General features: G+C 38.4%; 1 protein-coding gene across 3 annotated transcripts in view; it reads left to right on the top strand.

The window, feature by feature from the left end:
* The window catches only part of LOC127634176 (partitioning defective 3 homolog), a 582,251-nt gene that overhangs the window by 445,610 nt on the left and 114,614 nt on the right, over positions 1 to 22,027 (top strand). For 2 of the 3 annotated variants that reach the window (XM_052113605.1, XM_052113604.1), the window contains 2 exons: positions 1,416 to 1,535; positions 18,100 to 18,375. In XM_052113605.1, the coding sequence (XP_051969565.1) occupies positions 1,416 to 1,535; positions 18,100 to 18,375 (396 nt within the window). The remainder of the gene's footprint in view (positions 1 to 1,415; positions 1,536 to 18,099; positions 18,376 to 22,027) is intronic. The other variant, XM_052113607.1, reaches the window with a different exon arrangement.

Raw genomic sequence — 22,027 nt, 5'->3', positions numbered from 1 at the left:
CAGCCCCGGACTTACGGGTATAAAAGGATAAAGCATGCATCACTCATTCAGATGTAGGCTGAGGAGCAGGTAGAGAGTCCTGGCCATGTCAGTGGCCGGTTCAGCGTTGTGGCAGGAGGGACACAATGTCTCGTTCCCTCCATCAGGGAACAGAGGTTACATATGTAAACAAGACATTTCCTGTCTGTCACTCACTCAATGTTGTGTAGATGTAGTGACACTAGGGTTTCCTATAGGAAAAGCCGCAGACGCTGAACTGTGTCACGAGGTACTGAGGAGTGTACACGGAACAGGACTTGCTGCTTGTCCTCCCTGACCTTGTACATAGTCTGTGCAATGAGGCTCACAGGAGGAAATGCATACTTGCGTAGCCCCCAAGGCCAGCTGTGCGCCAAGGCATCTGTGCTGAGGGGGGCCTTGGACAGGGACTACCACAGGGGGCAGTGAGAGGAGTCTTGGGAGGCGAATAGGTCTACCTGTGCCTCCCCGAATCTCTCCCAAATCAGCCGGAGCGTTACCTCTCGTGAGAGCATGTCCGCAGCACAGTTGAGGATGCCCGGAAGGTGAGTGGCTCGCAAGGTCTGCTGACTCCAAAGGTGGCAGGCAAGTTGCGACATGTGACGCAAGCGTACACCGCTTTAGTGATTTATGGACACTATGGTCGCTGTGTTGTCGGTTTGAACCAACACATGCTTGCCCTGAATAAATGGCCGAAGCCTCCTCAGGGCCAGCAATACCAGCAGAAACTCTAAGCAATTGATGTGACATTGGAGTCAGGCCCCCATCCAGAGCCCCAACACTCAGGGCAGGGTGGATGGTTCCACTTCAGCCCGATGTTTGCAGCCGCCGCATCGGAATGAGTGATGCACGCCATCTACTTTTATAACCGTATGTCCGGGTCAGACCGTGACATGCAAATTCCACTCGCCAATTTTCATTGGCCTTTACTATTTTAAGCAAAGGTGATTGGGGCTCTCAAGGTCAAACCCCTAGTGTCACTACAGCGACACAACATCGAGTGTGTGACAGACAGGGAACAGTTGTACTTCAAGCTTGAAAAAGTCTGTAATTTGCTTTCTGACACCACCTCTAAATTCATCTCACACATGTAATGAACACTGGAAGATCTCTCTGCCCACTTGCGGTTCATATGGTAGGAAAATCTGTACTGTTATTACGAAATTGACATAAACGTCATGGGGCATGATTACCTGCGTAGATTTTCTAATGCGTTATTTGTTATATAATTAATTGCATTCAATTAACACGTTAAATCAACAGCTCTAATATATATATATATATATATATATATATATATATATATATATATATATACTACACAGGTTTTATATAAGAGGCTTGCCATTTTAGCAAAAAGCGTACCATATGCAAGAAAACTGTTTCTGTCCACACAGGTTTGGCAAACACCGCAAAGAAGGAGACAAGATGGAGAGGAAAGGCTCTAGCAAGAACAAGATGGAAGAAACTCAGGCCACAGAAGAGGAGACACAGAGAATGAAGCTGGAACAGGAGAGGTAAGTGTTGCATTCTGTTCCCAGTCCCCGTAAAAAGCCTCTCAATTAAGCCTAACCACTGCTGCCTGCAAAATTAGCAAACTGTCTAATTAAGTAAATGGGGTCCAGCGGGGTAAAAGTTCTGGGAAAGCTCTTAGATGTCATTGTTGTAAACGGTCAAGAGCTTTTATAACAGTGCATTAAATTGATAATGTATGGATTTTTTTTCTTTTGTACTCATGAACGGAAGGAACGGACCTGATAATGGAGGTTCTTTGGGGCTGCTGACTAAATGGAGGTCCTTACAGTGCAGGTTGAATGAAAGAGATGTTGTTATTTTTGTTGCAGCATTAGACACATTTTCAGTCATTTTAGTTTCTGAAATTAGGGGATGTTGTTGCCAGGTAGATGTTTTCAGAGCAGTCATTTGCCCTCTCTCAAAGAAGAGTGAAAGCTAAGCAGTAGGCCTACTTTTTATTCTCATTCTAATTCCACTAAATCCCCACAATAATAACCCACCTTATAAAACAATAATTTGTTAGCCAATATAAAAGTAATACTTCAGGAATCCACAAAGAGCAGAATATAAAAATACAATTGTGTGAACACATGAAAATGCATAATATATAATCAAATATTCAAACATGCACATTTGCTGCTCTATTTCTAACAAAACTGCTTTTCACACTCCCCAAAAATATATTTATCTATAAATACAATTAAAATTTGCATTTCGGCCTGCCTTCATATTATACAGTGAAAAAAAGAAATTAACTGTTTTTTTTATCAAGCATGTGTTGGAAATGCTATGCAATTGAAATGCAACAGTAGGCATATTTCTGTCTATAGTGTATGCATTGCAAACACTGTGATGACATTAAGCCTGTGTCCACTCAAAGAAACATCTGAAACCCATTTCTAAGCACTTGTCTTGTCTCTGACACTCTCCACTATGGGCACTGGGAATCAGACTTTGGCTGCCAGCCCAACACAGCCCAAAGACAGCATGCTTTCCTGGGGCCCCGCTTTTGTGTGTCTACCACCTGGGCCCCTTAGAGGCAGAAAAACCAGCAGGGATGCCGAGAGATAAGTGCTGGCTTGCTGCATAGCATTCACTAACCCTTGTTTCTATTTGTCTGGATTTGTTTTTGTGAGGTTTTCATATTTCCCTAGTTGTCCTTTTGGAATTGTTTAGTTACTATGCACTGCTCTCTTATTTGAGCTCTCTTTTATCTCTCTTCCTTTTTTATTTTCTCACCTGTGCTGTTTTTCTTGAGTTGATAGCAGGGAATCCTTCAGGGAAATTGGTCTGGTATAATAATAATCTGCCCAGCCGCCACATGGTGATGTGATATTCAAAGAGCCACACAAGGGAGACTGAGGAAAATCAATTACAGCCTTATTTTTAGGGGTGTTATTACACAGCACTACAGGTTAGATGATCATATGTGTGCATACTTGTGCATACTGTTTGCGCTTGCAAGCAGGGCCGTAACCACAAGAGACATTGAGGGGGACATGTCCACCCATATTTTCATATTATTATGTTATTTTATAGGTGAACTAACCCTTATAATTTATTACGTTTGGTCCCATCATTGAGGTAACATCATTGCTTGCAGGGGATTTTTTACAGATATATGAGCATCTCTAGGATTTGAAAAGATCAGAGGCTAAGGCTAAAACATCAGGGGCTAAGTGTATCCACCAATATGCATTTCTATTAATATAAGCTTTAAATACATAGAAATTAACATGCAAACATAAACAAGTACAAAGCCACAATAACCTTTAAAAAATATTTTTTTTTGCTAAAGTACACATTAGTTGTACATTGTGTTTAGCAGTGTGGCGTTTCATGATAAATCGATCAAATGTTTTAAATGGCATATCGGGTGAAACTAGAGACTCAAACAGGTTTCAGTGTAAACAAAGACAAACTCTGCTGTGGTCAGTGCCATGTTGTTTTGCCACATGACTCCATGTATCGAAAGTTTAACTGTTAATGATTAAATTATGCATTGCATATAGTGAAGCCAAAATACAACGTCCACACATGTGTATGCAGGGTTGCACAAGGTTAAATATTTAAGTAATCTTTAGCTAAATCTGAAATCCAAAAGTCTTAGAGATACTCATATGACATGGAGGAGGGCGGGGCCGGGTCGTGATTATACACACCCGGTCCCTTCCGCAGTCGACCTTTATCCCTCTCCCCATGTATACACTACTGGTCAAAAGTTTTGAAAAACATGACTGAAATGTTTCTCATGATCTTAAAAATCTTTTGATCTGAAGGCGTATGCTTAAATGTTTGACATTAGTTTTGTAGACAAAAATATAGTTGTGTCACCATATTAATTTATTTCATTATAAAACTAAAATTGTATATAAAAAAAAGGTTTTTGAAATTGATGACTTGGACCAAATATTAAAGAAAAACTGTTTCTCCACTTCCTGGCGGACAGCAACGGCTCCTCCATCTCCTGGTGGATGGCAGCGGCAAGTTCTTCTGGACAGCATGCTCTTCCTCCTTTCCGGGTTTCGGCACAAAATGTAAAAGATCTCTGTTCGGTCGGGAAAGGAGGAAGCTGGGACCCAGTTGAGCAGTAAACATCAAGTTTTAATGATACAAATGAACTTCAACATAACATAAAAGATACAAACAAACATAAACTGTCTCTGTCTCACTGGCGTCTCTTGCTCCCCTTTATCTCTCTCTCCCACTGATTAGGTGACTCGGTGTCACCCTCACGGCCTGGCCACGCCCCCCTCCTCGTCACAGTATATATATATATATATATATATATATATATATATATATATATATATATACTGTAATACTATTAATGTTATTTGTGTATGATAACCCATTGTATACTATATGTATATACTGTATATATAAAATATAAAGAAATCAATTTAATAGCGGTATCATAATGGTGTTGATATAAGCGATATTGGCCTTGATAGTAGCTTACTTGGTATCAGATCAAAATGAATATAAGTTGCATCACCCATCCCATTCCCTAGGCTTTGATTGATTTTACAAGACACTGGGGCAAGGCCATTTCTACGCACTTATGAAATTATAGATCAGGTGATAGGTGGTGCTGATGGCTATTGGAGGTGATGTAGCCAGCAGTGCTAAAACAAGCCACAGGGCTCTGGGAATAGGGAGGGTAAGAAAAGGACATGAGATGGGCCACAGCCAAGCCCAATGCTCCTCTGACACAACCGATCGTTAATTCGAGTTGACGTTTTGACAGAGGCTTTTAGTGATTCTGAAGAAGCAGCCAGCACAAAGGTTGGCTGGATTAATTTTCATAACACTCCACCATTAGCCTATCTATTTCTGGAAGGGAGGGCACAGCCTGCTTTTAGCACACCTGACCCTCAAGGATGTTTATGAAATTCATCTACGATTTGGAAGTGCTCTTTTGAGCACAAATGCTGGCGTACTGTATATGTGGATGACTTAAGCCTCCCAGTATCCTTTTCTATTGTTTGTTTGAGGGAAATGGGTATGGTGATAGGAAAGGAATAGAGGAAAATATAATGTTGGTTCAAACCAGTATGACAATCTTTCCTCTGTGGAAAATGCTGTGAAAACATACACTGTAGTTACCAAGGACTGGTATGATTAAAAAACCACGACTTGCACACTAGTATTCTAAAGAAAGGAAACTTTGTTTTATTCTTTATTTATTACAATGATATTCATATATTTTTAATTGTGACGTAAAGGGATAGTTCACCCAAACATGTTTAATTCCCTCTTCATTTACACACCATCATGCCATCTCAAATGTTTATGACTTTCTTTCTTCAGTTGAACACAAAGATTTAGAAGAGTATCTCAGCTCTGTAAATCCATATAATCCAAGTGAATGGAGAAAGTCATACACATCTGGTATGGCATGAGCGTGACTAAATGATGAGAGATTTTGTTTTGGGGGGTGGGGGGTGGGGGGGTGAACTATCCCTTTAATTTCCCAAATTTTTGGGGACACTGTATCTTATATAGGCAAAATATGGGGGAAAATACTGCAATTTCAGAAGCAGTAGTGGGACTTAGCAGGTGTGAAGTCCCCCCCCCCCCACACACACACACACCTCCCATCCTTTGTTAGTTTCCACAAACCAAACCTGCATTTATGCTGTAACGCAGTGACCATTATGGGGCCGTGTTTATGCCTGCTGGTTGGTTGCAGTCCTGTCTGCCATATGTACTGTAGCTTGACTGAGCGGACCACCATGGAAGGCATCCATTTAAAACATGTGCCTAGGAAGGACTGTGTGGGCATCGTAACCATGAGAGACATTAAGGGTTTGGAGTCACCAAGCCATCTAGAAGATCACAGCGAAAGATACATCAGTTGCTTTCATCCTCCACTGTGTATTTACACTAGGCCGATCAGGCTTTATTTATTTATGCACACATGAACCACTCTTGCTGAAAAATATAACATAGCTGGTCACCAGCATGTGTTCTGTTTTGGAAGCTGGTGCCCAGTTTGGGATGCTTGTGTTCCAACAAGGCTTCCTGAGCTTATCCAGCTAGGTAGGTCATGTCTAGATTTTAACCATTGTCCTGCAAAAGTCTAGTATTTTGTGTTTATTTGGAGGTTTGCAGAAACCATAACACAATCCTAACCCTAACCCTGAAACCTACCCCTAACCATGGAAACAAGCAGTTTGGGTAGAGCCCTTTTCTATTCCAGCATGACAATGCATGCAGACGTTGCCCTAAGCACGTCTGCTGGCAGGTGATCCCAGCCTTCCTGAATCTGGGAGTAGACAGGGGGAGGGAAAAAAAATGTAACAGCGTAATGTAACAGGCCAATTCCTCCGCTTCCAGGCGGCCGAGCTCCTCTGTCTCCTCTGACGGCCACAACTGCTCCGTTGGGGTGGACGGTAGCAGCGAGAACTCTGCTACGGCGTATCCCTCCTCCTTCCCGGGTTTCGGCACCAGTGTAATGCAGTTTAATGGAAAGGAGGAGGCGAGAACCAGCTTAACAATATAAATAATAGTTTAATGGTAAACTGAACCAAAAAGACACAAACATAAACACACGACGGTCAGCTGCCTGTAAACGTTCTCTCTCTCTGTTGCACCACCATCCGCAGTTATCCTTCATCCCTCTCAGTGGCTTGATAAGGGACCGGGTGAGTAGAATCACAACCCGGCCCCACCCTCCGCCCTGTCACAGTCATGCATTTGTGGCAAAACACAAGCTCATTTTCATGTCAACAATAATGAGTGGCAAATTTGCTGAAAATTTGTGGCAAGTTTAAGGCTAGTTTGCCAGAACACTAGAATTTTTGTAAGGGGAAAAACCTTCACACTATATTTTAAAGGCCTCAATTTAATGAAAACTTGGATGTACTTAGCCAATGTGGCATTATTTAGAATTAGTGTAGACATTTCTAAAACATTTGGCTCTTCATTTGTATTTGAAAGTATTAGTTAATTGTGAAATTTGTGTTTTTATATATTTTGGGTTATTCTTTTGGTGGCCCTGTTAGAAATATTACTCTTTAATATTTTGCTTGTTTTATTATCTTAATTTGACCTGGTTTCTGTCACCAAAACGATATTTGTATTAATACTGTGCAGGTTTGCCTTTGGCTTTCCAGATACAGTATTTCCTAACATTTCATTTTTGACGCATTAATGCATGTTACTCCTAATCACGGCTGATCTTTCTCCTCGCATTTTGCCAGTAATTCAGTTACAAAATAATTAGCATTGTTGTTCCACTTTGTCAGACTAGCTCATTATGTTGCAGAGCCATTTGTAACAGTTCACCGCTTGACTGGACCAATTAGCTTCAAGAGTTAAAAGGCAGATCGTACAGAATAATTGTGGACCAGATTATATTTGTAATTGTATTCTTATAGTGCTCTGGCAGATTAATATGCTTGTTAAAGGACTCCATGATAGAGTTAGCTATAGCATCGATGAAACCATGCAAGTTTCTCGTCTAACTTGACACTTGCCCTGTTGTCTGACCATAACCCTAACCTGTTTACAAACTTTACTTTGTTCAGGAGTTTTTCCTGCAGTATGTGATTGTTATCTGTCTCTTCATGACTGTGAAACATTTATAATAGGCAAGGCAGGGCAAGTTGTCATATTAGGATGTTGTCACAAAGCCTATGTATTTTTATTTTTGTATTCTTTACTCTATACTAAAATTCCAATATCATTATTAGGAATATTTGGAAATGGCTGTTGGGTAAAAAAGTAAAATCAATTATTAATTTTTTTACTAAAATCAAATCACTCTGATACAAGAGTCAGCTATGTTATAAAAATAGATTTAAACAGAAGTAAATAGAAGTAGAACTGTGTTCTAACTACAAAAGTATTTTCCATTAATATCAGGTTGGGGCAAGTTGAAACATTTACATTAGGGCAAGTTATCACATGTGTTTTAATCATGCACATTTTTTATTTTTATCGGCCAAAAGACAATTTTTTATGTTACTTTCCCTCTTTTGCTATGTCATGAATCATTGTGTGTTTCATTATTGTTTTACTTCAAATTTTGCTCAAGTCATTAAATAGTCTATTATGCATATAAACCATATATGTTGGGTGAGATGGTTTTGTAGACAGTATTTCCTTTTTCAGAAGGTTATCCTTATTAATAGAAATGATTGTCAATTTATGTGACAACATAAAGGGCTGTATAGCTTTTTTGTTGTCAAGACTTGAAGTCATTTGATCAATACCATGTTAATTAATAATTTAAACTCTACATGCAGTGCAACAAGTAACACAACTCAATTTTATCTTATTTACACTTCCAAACTTTCCAACTGTAGAGTGATATCTGCTCTGCAGCCTTTCATAAGCACCTCTTTCTATTTCTAAACTGAATTAAACATTGTTAGACATATGGAGGGGGGTGCATTGCTGTGTCTGGAATTTGGTGGTGTCAAAAGATAAACAGTGTGATTTATTCAGTGAGGAGAGGAAGGACTGCGGGCGGACCATAGTGTGATCTCTCTTGCTCAGTTCTGTGCTTCACTTCAAATCTCCAAACTTCTCCTTATCTTCAACTCTGTTGAGTATAACTACAAGGAGTGCCTTCTAAATTTTTCAGATAGTTCATAAATATCTCATTTCTTATCTTGTGTTTATAACAGGGCATAATAAATGGCTTAATACCTCCCGAAATACAGAACACTTTGACTCTAAACAACATAAATGGTAAATGGTCTGCACTTATATAGCGCCTTTTTAACCTTAACGGTATTCAAAGCGCTTTACACTGTGACTCATTCACCCATTCACACACACATTCATACACCAATGACGGCGGAGCTGCCATGCAAGGCGCTAGCTTGCAATTGGGAGCAACTTCGGGTGCAGTGTCTTGCCCAAGGACACTTTGGCATGTGGAATCATCTGGGCTGGGGTTCGAACCACCAACCCAGTGGCCGACCCACTCTACCAACTGAGCCACAGCCACCCATAACCACATAACACACACTTGGCAGTATCTTCTGGAGATTTGGCAAGGAAAGCGTTTGGACCTACACACTCTCATGGCGAAATCGTAAGGATTTAGACTTCTCTAAATTTGGCTAATTCGAAAGTGTAATGGGTTCACCGGATAGGCAAGGAGGAGGCAGGATCCGGATTATCAATTAACAAGACTTTAATTCCAATTTAAAACACTGGATTGAAACATAACAACACACACATTCACAGCTCTGTCTCTCTCTCTCTCTCTTTGGTGTCCCCGGCTCCTCCTTTATCTCTCTTCCACTGATTGGGCAACTCAGCGCCAGGCATACATCCTCTCGGCCCGGCCATGCCCTCCTCCAAAATATGATATCGGACAACTTTCACTACGGTCAATGTAGTCGCTGGACAACGTTTCCATCTAATAAGCGAAAATTACTTGCTTCTGTCACACTCAACAGCTTGTAAATACACTCTACTGATCGGTTAGTTTAAGATAGAAGGGCAGAATTGTAATAAGAATGTCCTCAACACTTGTGCATGAAACGGAATTTGCATTTGATGAAATCGTATAAATTTATACGAAACAAACTTGTACAAAATCATAAGAAATAGCCAACTCATAAAATATGTACACATTTTCATGAGACTGGGTTGGTTTTCAGTTCAGATATCAAATAAATAATTGATAATGAGTGGCATTAATGTATGGATTGCTCACATTTAATGAGTTGTTTTCGAAATGTACCTTCTTGTGCCTAGTATATGCACAACTAAAGGCGGTGAGAGCTAAAAGCAACAGTTGTGTATGTCCCTGAGTTTGCTTGTTACCTAGAAACAACCACATATCTGCCATGGTGACCCATAAGTTGCCATAGCGGCCTCTCTCACAGATGTGAGCTAATCACAACATCTAACTCTTAATTACTTTAACACTCAGGGCTCTGTCGACAAATAGCGAACAAACACATTTTTTAGCTCTGGCGCAAATGCATAGTGTGTATATACACACTTATATCTGCATACTGTGTCTTATATCATGACAGACAAACACAAATGTATTATCTTTCTCTCTGCTACACTTGCAAACACACACGCAAACATATATAACAGCAATCTGTACTAATTAGCTTTGAGCCTGGGAAGTCACAAAGAGGGATTTGCTCCCTCTCTTTGTTGTTTTATTGAAGCACATAGGGGATCTAATTTTTTTAATGCCTCTTGCTGATATTTTGATAATATTTTCTCTCTCCTCTTGCACTTTTGTAACTAGTATCTGTCTTCTGTGTGTTACTTTGGGGGTTTCAAGTGATTTTGTGTCTCAATAAGGTCTGTAATGAATGATACTGTGTGAAATGCCAGGAGGTTCAGGCTGTTTGGAATAGCATGCTACCATACTACTCTTATTATTTCTGTAGTATATACAGTAGTTCATCACTCCGACTTTATATTAGGTGTCTTTTTCTTCTGATTAACACTTTTTATTGATTTAATCAAATGAAACAGAAAAGAAAAACATATATAAACATAATCAACTTTTAACCATTATTCCCCTTCCCCCTCCCAATCCCCAACCCCACCCTGACCCTCAACAAATATCCCTGTGGTCAAAACCAAAGTATACACACACAAAAAAAACTCTCCTAGCCCACACTCCTCCTCAAATACCAAGTTTAAATATTTCTCCCATAATCTCTTGAAAGAAGTTTAAGCTCCGTCCCTTAAGGCCATTGCACACCGAGTCCGAAATTCGTATCTGAAATTTTCACACGTTAAAAAAAAATTCGACCTCACGTTATGTCAATCACGCTTGCACACTGAATACGAAACATTCATCCGTCATAAAAAAAAAAATCGGATCGGGTTCGATTTTTTGTGATTTTCGCATCCGTAGCAACCAGTTTGAATGGTGTTTGAATGCTGTTTTGACAATTCAGAGCCACCGAATCAGGAATACGAAAAAACGCATACGAAAATTTCGGACTCAGTGTGCAAATGCCTTTAGACTCTGAATTAGCAGGGAGTAATACACTGATGTCTCATAACCTTTTCTAAGAGCAGTAATCACCACTCCCAGAGTATATGCCACTTTAGTTGGCTATTCCCATAAATTGTACAGATCAGGTGGCGCAGTTGTAAATACCTAAAGAATTGGGACCTGGGAATCCCAAAATGTTGAACCATATTTTCAAAGGACTTCAAAACTCCACTCTCATACAGGTCACTGAGCGTATTAATTTCCCTCACAATCCACTCTGTCCAGCAGAAAGGGGAGTTATTAATACATAATTTTAGGTTCAGCCATATGCTCGAAGCAACATTTAAATAACTGGCTGAATTAAAAACTCTGGACACTTTTGTCCATACCGCATACAAATACGAAATAACGGGGTGTAACTTAACTTCTCCAGTTAGTTTGATAGAAAGGCTTTGCAATGGCAAAATAAGGGCAAGAATTTCCTGTTAATACAAATGAGGGAGGGGCTCTCTCAGGTAGAAGCGACCAATGAGCCAAATGTCTAAGACTGAATGTATAAAAATAAAACAAAATATTGGGTAGGCCTAGCCCACCTTTGCCAATTGGCCACTGTAACATACTGAAGTGTAATCTTTGACATTTACCATTCCAAATGAAGGACTTCGCTATGCTGTCAAATTACTTGAAATAAGAGATGAAGCCAAAGCTTCGGATTTAGACCAATTAAATCTTTATCCTGAGAATTTAGAAAAGAAATTAATAATTCTGTGGAGGCAAGGCATAGATCTAGTGGGATCGAAGACGAATAATAAAATATACGTCTACGAGAGCCCCCGCATCAAACTTGCCATCTTATGCTCAAGTACAGTGTTTCCATACAAATTTTGTGAGACAAAATTACATGGCAAACGGTAATCAATAAAACAAACTCCAGCCAATAGGCTGAATAAACACAATGAGTGTGTAGATTCATCCATAAAACTGTCCTGAAGGTGTGTTACTCTACAAAATAAACTCCGATAGGCGGAACAGCACAAAAAATGCACGCAGATTCTTCAAACAGTTAAGCAAATGTTCATTGAGCTGGACTACTCGGCTGCAACATGAGTGCAAGCAAATGACTGACTCCAATGTCTTTGCAAGAAATACTCCACAAAACAAACTCCAGCCAATAGGCTGAATAAACACAATGAGTGTGTAGATTTATCCATAAAACTGTCCTGAAGGTGTGTTACTCTACAAAAGAGTAAGATGACTTACTCCATTGACTTTATAAAGGGCATCACTTGCTGTGGGCATGTGAATGATTTATGGCCATCCTTAGAATCTATTCTCAATTTGGCCGGGACTATCAATGCAAAAGCGATGTAAAAGTTTCTTGCATTCCTTGAATTGATCACGCTTCTCTCTTGTCGGGTTCACAAAATCTGGGAACAAGAAAATGCTGTGGTTCTTCCAAAAAAGCTTTCCTTTACTCCTTGCCCTCACAAAACACAAGATATTTATTGGATGATCTCAGAAATTTGTCCAGAATTGATCAGGGCCTGTCTCCCACCTCGGATTGCCAAGCAGGTACCCTGTGAGCTCGCTCAATTTTCAGCTTATGGCCTGCTATGCCGAGCAGATTCGGAAAGAGCCCTTCCAGATATTTCACTGTATCCTGTCCCTCTACTCCCTCCGGGACTCCAAAGATATGGATGTTTTTCCGCTGGCTATGGTTTTCCATGTCCTCCAACTTCTCCCAGGCATGCTGCAAATCCACCTTGGTTGCTAGTATATTAGCAGATAAATCCCTCTCTGATGACGGCAGGTAATCGATCTGTTTCTAGACATCCCCCACTCTTGTCAGTGAGCATCAGTGAACATCAGTGAACTTCGCCTCCTTGGCAGTGATCGATCGACGTATCGCAGCAAGATCCTCCAAATCAGCAATGACCTTCGTCGGCATTGCCGATATGTATTATGAATTCTTTGATATATTGTCCTCCTAGAATAGTTATGGAACAGAGTGTAGTGAATCTCACCGATTTATGTCATAAAATGTATTCAAACTAGCAATGTGTGCAGAGTTCGCCGTTCACACGTCTGATCCTCGCATGGTGTCAAGCTACTCCCTATATTTGGTGTCTTTAACTACTACTGTATATAAGAATGTTAAAATAATCCAATACAATGTACTTATTGTTTAAATACATGCTGTTCTTCCAAATTAAAATTTTATGCTACAAAGGTTTTGATACATGTAGGTTTAGGGTTTAGATTAAGATTTGGGTTAGTGTTAGGGTTTATGTTAAGAGTTGGATTGAATTTGGGGTAGGGGTAGTGTTAGGGTTTAGATTAGGGTTAAGGTTTAGGTAAAGGGTTGGAGTAGGTTTAGGTGTAGGATTAATGGTAAGTATAACAGTGTAACTACAGATGTAATTAAATGCATGTACTTTAAATGTAACTACAGTGCAACAACATAAGGCTGAGTATTACTTCTGCATTGAACCTAAGTGGCTCCACATAGTGGCCAACGTATTGGTTTGCATTTATAGTTCTGCATTGGTGTATGTGTAGTGCTGTGATTACACAGCCAAAATGCTAATTATACATTCATAAATAAATAAAATAAATTACATTTATGGATTCAAAAATATTTATAAAATGATTGTAGCATTAAAAATTAGTTTTTAGTTAGGCTATTTATTATTTATTATACATGTTGCCTGTATTGCAGGGAGAATAATACTGTAGGCTTGCTCTTGTGTCACTTAAATAATACTAAATAAATACATATTTTGGCATTATTTTGACGTTCCATGCTGAAAAAGAAATCATCAAATGAATAAATAACTATACCTCACAAACATTAAAATGGGTGTTGTTTTAAAGACTCCAGAAATGTATTCATACAGCTCACCTAAATTCCAAAATTACTTTTTCAAAAAGCCAATAAGTAAATGTTTTCATCAAATGCAGTGCATACGGTGACAGTACTTGAAATAGAATACTAATTCTAATGTGTATACTGTGCACAGTATGTACAATATTTTTCATGCATGGTATATCCAAACTAATATATTTGCCAGCATGTGTATGCAACCATAGTTTTCAGAGCATTTATTTCTAAGATGGTCACTGGACACCACTTGCTAAAAGAAATATATAAAATAATATACTGTATAAGTTATGTGATGATAATTTAGAATGTTTTTCGTTGCATAATGCATACTGTTTCACATACTATTTATAAAAGTAGGAAGCAGTATGTAGTGTGCACAGGGCAATATTTAATAAGTACTGAGCTAGTATCCTGTTATACATATACATATAGTATATGTTAACACTGAAGTGGACCATTTATTGTGTAATGAAGTAAAGGTGGAAGAAATTCTGAACAGGCTTAGCTAGAACTTTAGGCATGTAATATAAACAGTCATGGTCACAGTTAGACACTCACAGACTTCCTCACAGTTTCAAACTCAATATTTCTCTCAATCATACACTTTGTGCTAACCATGTCCATGTATGAGTTAACAAGTACAATTTTAGTTTAATTTGTTCTTTTGTCTCTGAAAGTGAAATGCTGCATGAAGCAATATAATTACAGCCAATTAGAAGGTAATGTGTGTTCTATACACAGCTATGTGGAGCGGTGACAAAATTACAGCCAATCCGAGAAAATGTGATGTTTTATATGAGGGTTACCGCAATATGTTGCATGCTTTTGGATCAATGAGATTTCACAGTGGGTGGAGCTACTCAGCGTGACGTAATGAAAAAAGAAACCAAACTCCAACAAAGTTAACCTTAGAGAAAACATTAGAGATTAACATATAAAAGATGACACATTTTGTTTGCCCCCGCCCCAAAAAAAAGGTCAGGCAGAGAAATTACATCTAAGCACATTACTGTTTAATTTAGTGCAACTGTGCCTACAACTGTCACTTAGTCCAGACCAGTATCTTTATTTTAAACATTGATCTTACAGGTGCTTAGCCTGAAGTAAGCCACCTTGTCATAGACCCATAGAGCCCTGCGGTCCATTTATAACCCCCCCAAGCCACTGCAGTAAATTAGTTTTAGCCTTGTACTCCAGGGGGCAGGTTGGACAAGACCTCTTCCTTAATGTGCTCATTATTACATTCAAACTTAGATATCGCTATCACAGATCTGATTTGGCCATTATAAGCACAGCGCCAGAGGCGTCGTCCTCCTATTGAGTTTCTGTAACTTGTCATAACTTGGTGCAGGTTTCTTACTGGCAGTGAGGTGACATCAGTTTTTGAGAAGAAGGCAGGTGGACTGGACCATTGCCAGCATCAGATATCACCCTGCATATCCCACAAGGAAAAAAGCAACTTGTGACAGCAAGGTTTGAGTTAGACTCAATGACCCAAAAGGTAGAAGACAGACAGAAAAGAAAATTGCACACACACACAAAAGATCTGTTCCGAAACCTACATTAGTGAACTGGCTTGCTGACTACTCCATACATGCAACCTTATAAATGACTGTATTAGAATGCTATACATTATGGCTGCACAATTAATCAAATAAATAATTAAAATAACAATTACAGCTGCCAATTGGGAAAAGTGTCAATTAACAGCATTTTATTTCGGTCTTCTAGTGTTTGAGCATTGTAGACAATCACATACATGTCTGTCTCTCGTTTTATGTCTTTTTTACAGTTTAGGTATAACAGAAATAATGTAACAGAAATAAAGTAATTCAGGAACAAAACTCACAGCTTGTTTTGGATGTGTAGCCTACACCAAAAAATATAACATAAACATAAAAATATATATTTTTATGCAAATATGACTTATGACTATTGCAATATCAAGGGAAATAATCGACAATTATTGTGTAATAACTGTGCAGTCTACATTGGCACAATGCAGCACACAATACAAATCAAACTCAGCATAGGAGACTCAACTTGCAATTTATTTTCAAAGAGACATGACGCTCTAATGATGCAGAATATTATAAAAATGTATAGCACACTCAAATATTGGGTGAAATAATCCATTTTAGCAAACCTGAAACAATTTTTACTTTTGAAATTGGATAATTTATAATCAACATTTCTCTAACTTCGTCCACCATCTTGGATTATTTTACAGTTATTATTATTATTATTTATTCACTGAACTCCTCACAATGCATTCTTTGATTGCCTTATCCATGATGTATACATGCAATACTGCTTTAGGGGCCATTCACACCGAATGCAACTCTGTGCTGAAAGAATTAAGAGACAGCACCACAAATAACAGAACACATGCGTTTCAATTTCGTTTTAACTTCATATAGCGTCTTTAAAAATGCAGCGCTCCTGGGTGAGATGCTGAAAAAACAGCTAGATGCAGCGCAACAGTCAAAGGCATTTGTCTAGTGGATCTGAACAATTGAGAAACCCCACAGATGGACACAAAACCACTTTAGGTATAAAAAGCCCCTTAGAATGTGGCTAAACCAAGGTAACTTAAGAGGCAGCAAAAATGTAAGTTGCTTACCTTTTGGAATAGCCTTCTCATTAGAAGCATGCTGATGTTGAAACTGTTTCCCATCACTGCCAGACTATTAACATGACTCACAAATGCACACAATTCTAGCACAGAAAATTGGATTTCCTCAAGGAGAGATACAGTCAATGGCATTGTAATTGTATTAGACTGTGACAGAGAGAAAATGCTCATTGTTCGTAAATTAGATCATACTTATGAGAATGTGTGGAAACATTCAATCTCCCTGGGAAAATTCTACAACTTTCCATGGCCCCGATACAGCATCTGCCAATCAAAGACCTGACAGATAGATGTCTGGGGTCAAAGGTCAGCTCTAACCTTGGGTGTTGAGCAGTTTGGTTGGCTAAACTGGTTCAAGTTTGGTAGTATTGCATGCTGCCCACTGGTATTTGCAAAGGGAGCTTCCCTCAAGTTCCAGAGCCCATCTGGATTTGATAAGATGTGTGGGTACTAAGGGCAGAGGTTACCCTAGAGGAGGCTTTCCACACCAGTCCAATGCACTTATTCCTGAGGATCCACTTTCCCCCAGCACACAGAACACACAATGAAACATGGCCTATTATGCACAAAAAGACTCATTCAATTCAGGGCTGTCCATTGAAAACCCCTACACAGAGAAAGTGAAAGAGTTTGAGGGAAGGCAATTGGCATAAGATCAGAGTGGCCAGTTCTTCCTGGCCTTTAAGAAATGGCTTGCGGGAGAAATCACTCCCTTCTTCTTGGAAAGGTTCCCCAATGGCTGTTTATGGAGTCCATGTATTGACAGCCATATACTCTCTTCCTGTTTTACTTCAGCAAAAAGGGGCCACAACCTCAATTGCGAGCCATTTGAATTGTATTCAAAAGTGGAGACTTGAATGAACAGGGCCTCAGGGCTCTTTCTTCCTTTTCCATTTAGGGGATTCTATTGGTAGTGAAGGACTTGTAGAAGAAATAAAATGAAACAGATTTGGCAAAAGTTTAATATTCAATGATGCCAGTAGGGGTCCTGAGCACAGTAAAACTCAATGCAGTATGAAGTCTCAAATTAGACCAAGATATCTGTCTTCTAATTTATTGTGTAATTAATTGATGCTAGATCTATGTAATGCATGCGGGAGATGGATGTCTTTGACCATTGCATGGTTCTCGCATAGTAATATCTCACTTTTTAGATGCTATATTAAGTTAAAAAAGAACTTCAGCTTTTAAAAATGCATCTTGAGACATCTGCATTCTATTCTATTCAATGTTGTGCATCTTGCTTCTTGTAGCAAATGAACGATTATGGTATGAACAGCCCCTTACAATGTGGAACTTGATTTCTGTACTGTATCGTTTTTACATGGAAACATGCGCTAGACGGATGTCTTTGACATTGATGACACAAACATACCACAGTACAGAACCAGAAAAAAATATATTTAAAAAGACCTGCATGGGTAGAGGGAAGGAGATGGAATGAAAACTGTGGTTTGGACCAAGCATTCAAACCCAATGTGAAAATAGCCTTAGAGTACGGTCAAACCTAGTTTGAGCTATTTACTTCAAAATAAGTAAGAGTAATCTATTAGAGGTCTTGAACATGGAACTAAGTCAAATCTAAATCATGATGTCTTGCATTTGTAGGATTCAAGCTAAGACCAGGGAGCTTCGAGAACGACAGGCCAAAGAGAGAGACTATGCTGAGATACAGGACATCAACCACACCTTCAGTTCAGACGAGGAGCACACCTATGCAGGGATTGGCTCTTTGGACTCTTCTCTGAATAGCAGTATGGATCTCAGCCAGAACCCTACTCAAGAACAGCATCCCCAGAGCCCAAGAGACCAACCACTGCCTTTAGAGGATCTCTACGCCCAGGTCAGCAAGCCCCGCAATGGACGCCCACCCTCTGCAGACAGGTAAGAACCCTTATCTTCTTTATGCCTTGAAGTTGTCCGGTACTTTTAACCTTTTAAAAACATTTTGCCATGGCTGTTTTATTGGTTTGAATTGGTCGGGGCTTGGTTTTGAGTGTTTGTGAAGGCAGTTATTGTTAAATAATACATGGCTGAATATAAAGTGCAATAAGATCCTTTGACATGTTCTTGACTTGATTGACGTCACCTTGGGTATGTATTTCTAAAACCTACCACTTAAAAATGTTTTCCCGTTGTCATGAGTTGTCAAATATTTATCTTTCTTTTTTCTTCAGATTTTGAGGTTATATATGGTAAAGGGCACCATCACTTTTGAAGTTTAGTTTATTTTTGTAAGAAAAAGAAGCATTCTCTGTAGACCTCTGGCGTGTACTGCAACAAGTTTCCTTTTATTTTAGTTCTTGTCTGAAAACTAGGTTTTAAAAATGAAAAGCTACTTTCATTCACCTTTTATAGTGTAACTCCTGAGTCAACCTATATCTACTGTGGAAAGAACAGTCAAATAAACACTATAGTCTGATTTCTCACCTGTGTCCTAGTGGCTGGTCTTATAGCACAAGTTGATACTTTGATACTACTCTGGGTGGGAAAATTAATAACAAGTAGTCTCCTTTATTGTCAAGAATCATGTCAAATCCACTGGCACCTTTTGTTTGGCAAAGTGTATAGAATCACAGTATATACTCACATATGTGTCTTCCATGAAGAGAGACACCATCTGTACACTACCAAACTGCCTTTTTAAAGACCCCCAAGAAAGGGTCTACAATAGGGAGGACACAGTGATCTGAAAGATCATACATGTTTATTGGTTTTGTGTGTGTGTAACCGCTCCACTCACATGCTCTGATCACTAGTGAGCACTAGTTTCTGGGTAAAATGTCCATGGTGTGATGTCAAAAGTGAGTTGTTTTTTAGTTGTAATAACGTAATACAGTCAAACGGAATATATATATTTTATTAGCCATATGTTCTAACCTAAGTCCTAACCACAAACCTAACCATCGGTGGAGTAAAATATAATTCTAGAGGGAAAATGCAACCTCTGAATCACGCTAACCATTGTTTTTGTGAATATGATTTCTTCATAGTTTACATGGGACCAGAACCGATGTCTCAGAGACTACTTGCGCAATATGCAATCCATAGCGCTAAAGGGAAATGTGATTGTGTGTACTGATTAAAACATTTTTGATGGGGCTTGAGTTTACTTCAGGGTACATGACATTTCAGAAGGCAACATGTCGATTTCCTATGGGATCATGTTGAAATGGTTTGACGAACACAGTTGTTGGTGTTGACATATTGTTGGGATATGTCGAAGGGCTCATTCTTTAAACAAAAAAAGAAGGCAATAGCCTTTTGTTTACATCACTGCCAGACCAAACCATGTTTTTTACTTGGAATTGGTAGTCGGCTACACTGCTGTGCAAAGGCAAAACACACTGAATGAGGATTTAGTCAAAATTTAGTCATGACTGAGATCGGGTCTCTTATACTATGATCTGGCCTGTGAGAGATGGGTTTAGCTTAACTATGCTCATCTTCAGTGTGAAAGTGTGAACATTTTGTAATCCAATATGGCTAGACAATCAGAAGGCTTAATAGCCTGTTTTCTCCGTTTCAGTGTTGTAGTAGTTACTGTGTTAATACTGTATTTGTAATATAGTGTCTCTGTCTAGAAAACATTTTATTGGGGATAAATACAAAAATTGTTTTAAAGCTTTTTTATCTTCTACGTTGATGACATGTTATGACATGTATTTACATTGTAGGGATGTGCCTGAAGCCGAATACCTTATTCGGAAAGGCAAATATAATGACTAAATTAAATTAATACTGGATTCATCCGAATAATTTAAAAACCTTATTTTGACTGATTATCCAAAAAGCACAAGGATAAAGTGACATTTTAAATAAACATATCAAAAATAACAATGAATGAATGAATCTGTGCAGCCAGTGTTTCTTAAATGTAAACCTTATGAATGAACATGTGCATGGTGTGATTTCAGATTGGATGGGCGTGGTCTCGACTCAATTTCTTCTTGAAATGTCTATGTTAATTTATCACACAATTCACACGTGATTCTCGTGTATTTATTTATATCGTAAATCTGAGCGTGATGTTAAATTCCCTGAACTGATGATTTCACATCGGAGCTCATCTAGACGTCTCTTAAAGTTAACCACATTTATATCCACATCACTGATTATTAAGGTTATTATGGTCAAGAATTTATTCAGAAAAAAATGTAAATGTTCCATAAAGTTGAAATGCTCCATGGAGTTTTTATCTATTCGGAATATTCCTCCTAATGTAAAATTAAGACATTTAAACATGCTTTCTTCTTCTTCTTCTTCTTCTTCTTTAAACTGTGCTAAATGTGAGAATGTTAAGTGTTGTTGAACTCTGGTAAGCCACTATATAAATGTAACATTATTGTTATTATTATTATTATTTAACTAAATAATGGTGTCCTATATTAAAAATTCCTGATTGACTTATTGGAATTTCACCTGTTTGTAGGCTATATTGATTTTATTTTAATTTCTTTTCATTTTTGAATTTGTATTAATTATTCACTGCAAAATATGTGCTTGACATTTCACATTTTGCTTGACACCTCTTGCCTCCAGAATAATGTTGTTATACATGCAAACGAAGAATCTGTTTCATGCAGATATTAATATCAGAAATACCAGGAGAAACCACCGTTAACAACATATTCCACAATTAATGTAGCCTACAAATTCAGCCTCATCTGGTAAGAAAAATAAATATATAATAGATTTTTTAAATAATAATTGGGCTATTGGGACAATAATAATAATAATAGTTATTATTATTATTATTAGCATTATTATTATTACCCATCCATCTTCTCTAGCTGCTTGTCCAATGCAGGATCACGGGTAGTGCTAAAGCTTATCCCAGCTGTCTCTGACTGAAGGCAGGGAAACACCCTAGACAGGTGGCCAGTCAATCACAGGGCATTATCATTATTATACAATCATTATTATATATATATAAAAAACAAAATAGAAACTATAAATGTAAGAGTAACATTTAAAAATGGGCATTTAATTTTGTTTTGACGCACTTCCATTTTAAGCCCGCCCACACCCGTTTCTATCCGAATACAGAGACAGATACAGATCATTTTGATAAATGAACAGATACCGATACAAATACAGATAAAAGCTTTTTTAACACCCCTAATACATTGGTCAATTGATGCATGAAATTGACCTACATTTGTTGTTTTGAGCAGAGAGCATTTTTATGAGATATAGATGCAATATTATTCCAAATTGCTGGTAGCATTTTTCTTCAATCCAAGTCCCTGTGCTTTCAAATTCATCATTGTTATTATTTCTGACAAATCTACCAATAAACAGCCATCACAGAATAAAATAAAGGAAACTCTCTGACTGAACGGCTACTCCAACATTATTGCTTCAAATTGATGCATTCACATATAAGAGTTTATTACCCCACTTGATTAACCTGGTGCTTATAAATGTGTTAGCGGTTAGATATGGAAATGCTATGAAAGGCCAGCGTGTCTCTTTCCTAAACAGTAATTACTCTCTCTGGGTTTATTAAGGCAGTGGATAATTGCCTCGTCAC

The sequence above is a fragment of the Xyrauchen texanus genome, chromosome 41, assembly GCF_025860055.1.
Source record: "Xyrauchen texanus isolate HMW12.3.18 chromosome 41, RBS_HiC_50CHRs, whole genome shotgun sequence".
NCBI classification, from domain to species: Eukaryota; Metazoa; Chordata; class Actinopteri; order Cypriniformes; family Catostomidae; genus Xyrauchen; species Xyrauchen texanus.
Note: the sequence above shows the minus strand (reverse complement) of the source record. Positions and strands in the feature narration are given on the sequence as shown.